This window comes from Myotis brandtii, unplaced genomic scaffold, assembly GCF_000412655.1.
Source record: "Myotis brandtii unplaced genomic scaffold, ASM41265v1 scaffold1408, whole genome shotgun sequence".
NCBI lineage: Eukaryota > Metazoa > Chordata > Mammalia > Chiroptera > Vespertilionidae > Myotis > Myotis brandtii.
This window is the reverse complement of record NW_005355029.1, coordinates 405,131-406,012: the sequence shown is the minus strand read 5'-3', so window position 1 is coordinate 406,012 and position 882 is coordinate 405,131. Positions and strand designations below refer to the sequence as shown.

The 882-nt window shown below is 69.0% G+C and overlaps 1 protein-coding gene across 1 annotated transcript in view; it reads left to right on the top strand.

The window, feature by feature from the left end:
* ADAP1 (ArfGAP with dual PH domains 1) overlaps nt 1-882 on the top strand; it is a 33,717-nt gene that overhangs the window by 25,771 nt on the left and 7,064 nt on the right. The window contains exon 4 of the mRNA XM_014535269.1: nt 347-479. Coding sequence (XP_014390755.1) covers nt 347-479 — 133 coding nt within the window. The remainder of the gene's footprint in view (nt 1-346; nt 480-882) is intronic.

Below are 882 nucleotides of genomic sequence, written 5' to 3'. Positions count from 1 at the left end.
GACCGAGGTTCCCCTTCTGCCAGCGCTCCTGCCGGCGAGGCGGCCTCGGGCCGGGACTCTGGCGCTGGCCTCAGTTTCCTCCTCTGTACAATGGGGATAAGGACAGGAGGCGCCTCCTCTGGGGATCGAGGAGATGAGGCGTCGGGTGCTGGGCGGGGTCTGGGGCGAGGGGGGCGCCGTGTCAGGGGGCCCTGCTCCGGCCTGTGGAAGAGGCTGCACCCGAGCACTTGCCCCGAAGGCCCGTGGACGGTTCCCTGGGCTGAGTGCTCACTTGGTCAGTCAACAAACACTCCGGGGGCATCTCGCTGGGGCCACATGGAGGCTCCGCCCGGCCGCTGTGACTCTGACCCCGCCCTCTCCCCCCAGGATACCGAGAGGGTTTCCTCTGGAAGCGCGGCCGGGACAACGGGCAGTTTCTCAGCCGGAAGTTTGTGCTGACGGAGCGTGAGGGTGCCCTGAAGTACTTCAACAGACACGATGTGAGCGGGCGGGGCGGGGTCCACCCTGGGGCTGCAGCGCCGTGTCCGTGTCCTCAGCTGCCCGCACAGGGCTCTAGGGGGCTTCCTCTTCCTGGGGGACGTGCCCCCGGCACCCCGTCCAATGCTGGGTCTGTCACTGCGAGCCGGGCCTGGGTGCTGGGAGCAGGGATGCGGGCACTTCCCTGGTGGCATTTCCAGGCCGCAGAGGGACAGGACCACAATGCTGGGTTCACCCTGGGCCCCCAGGCAACATGTGGGAGGGGTTCAGGGTCCCCAAGGCCCTGCAGCTGGCAGACCCACCCGTCGACGGGCTCCAGCGCAGAACAGCCCCTGAGAGGCAGTAACCACGGGGCCGGCCGGGCACAGGGCAAGGGAGCCTCGTGCTGCAGGCCGAGGGTCCGCC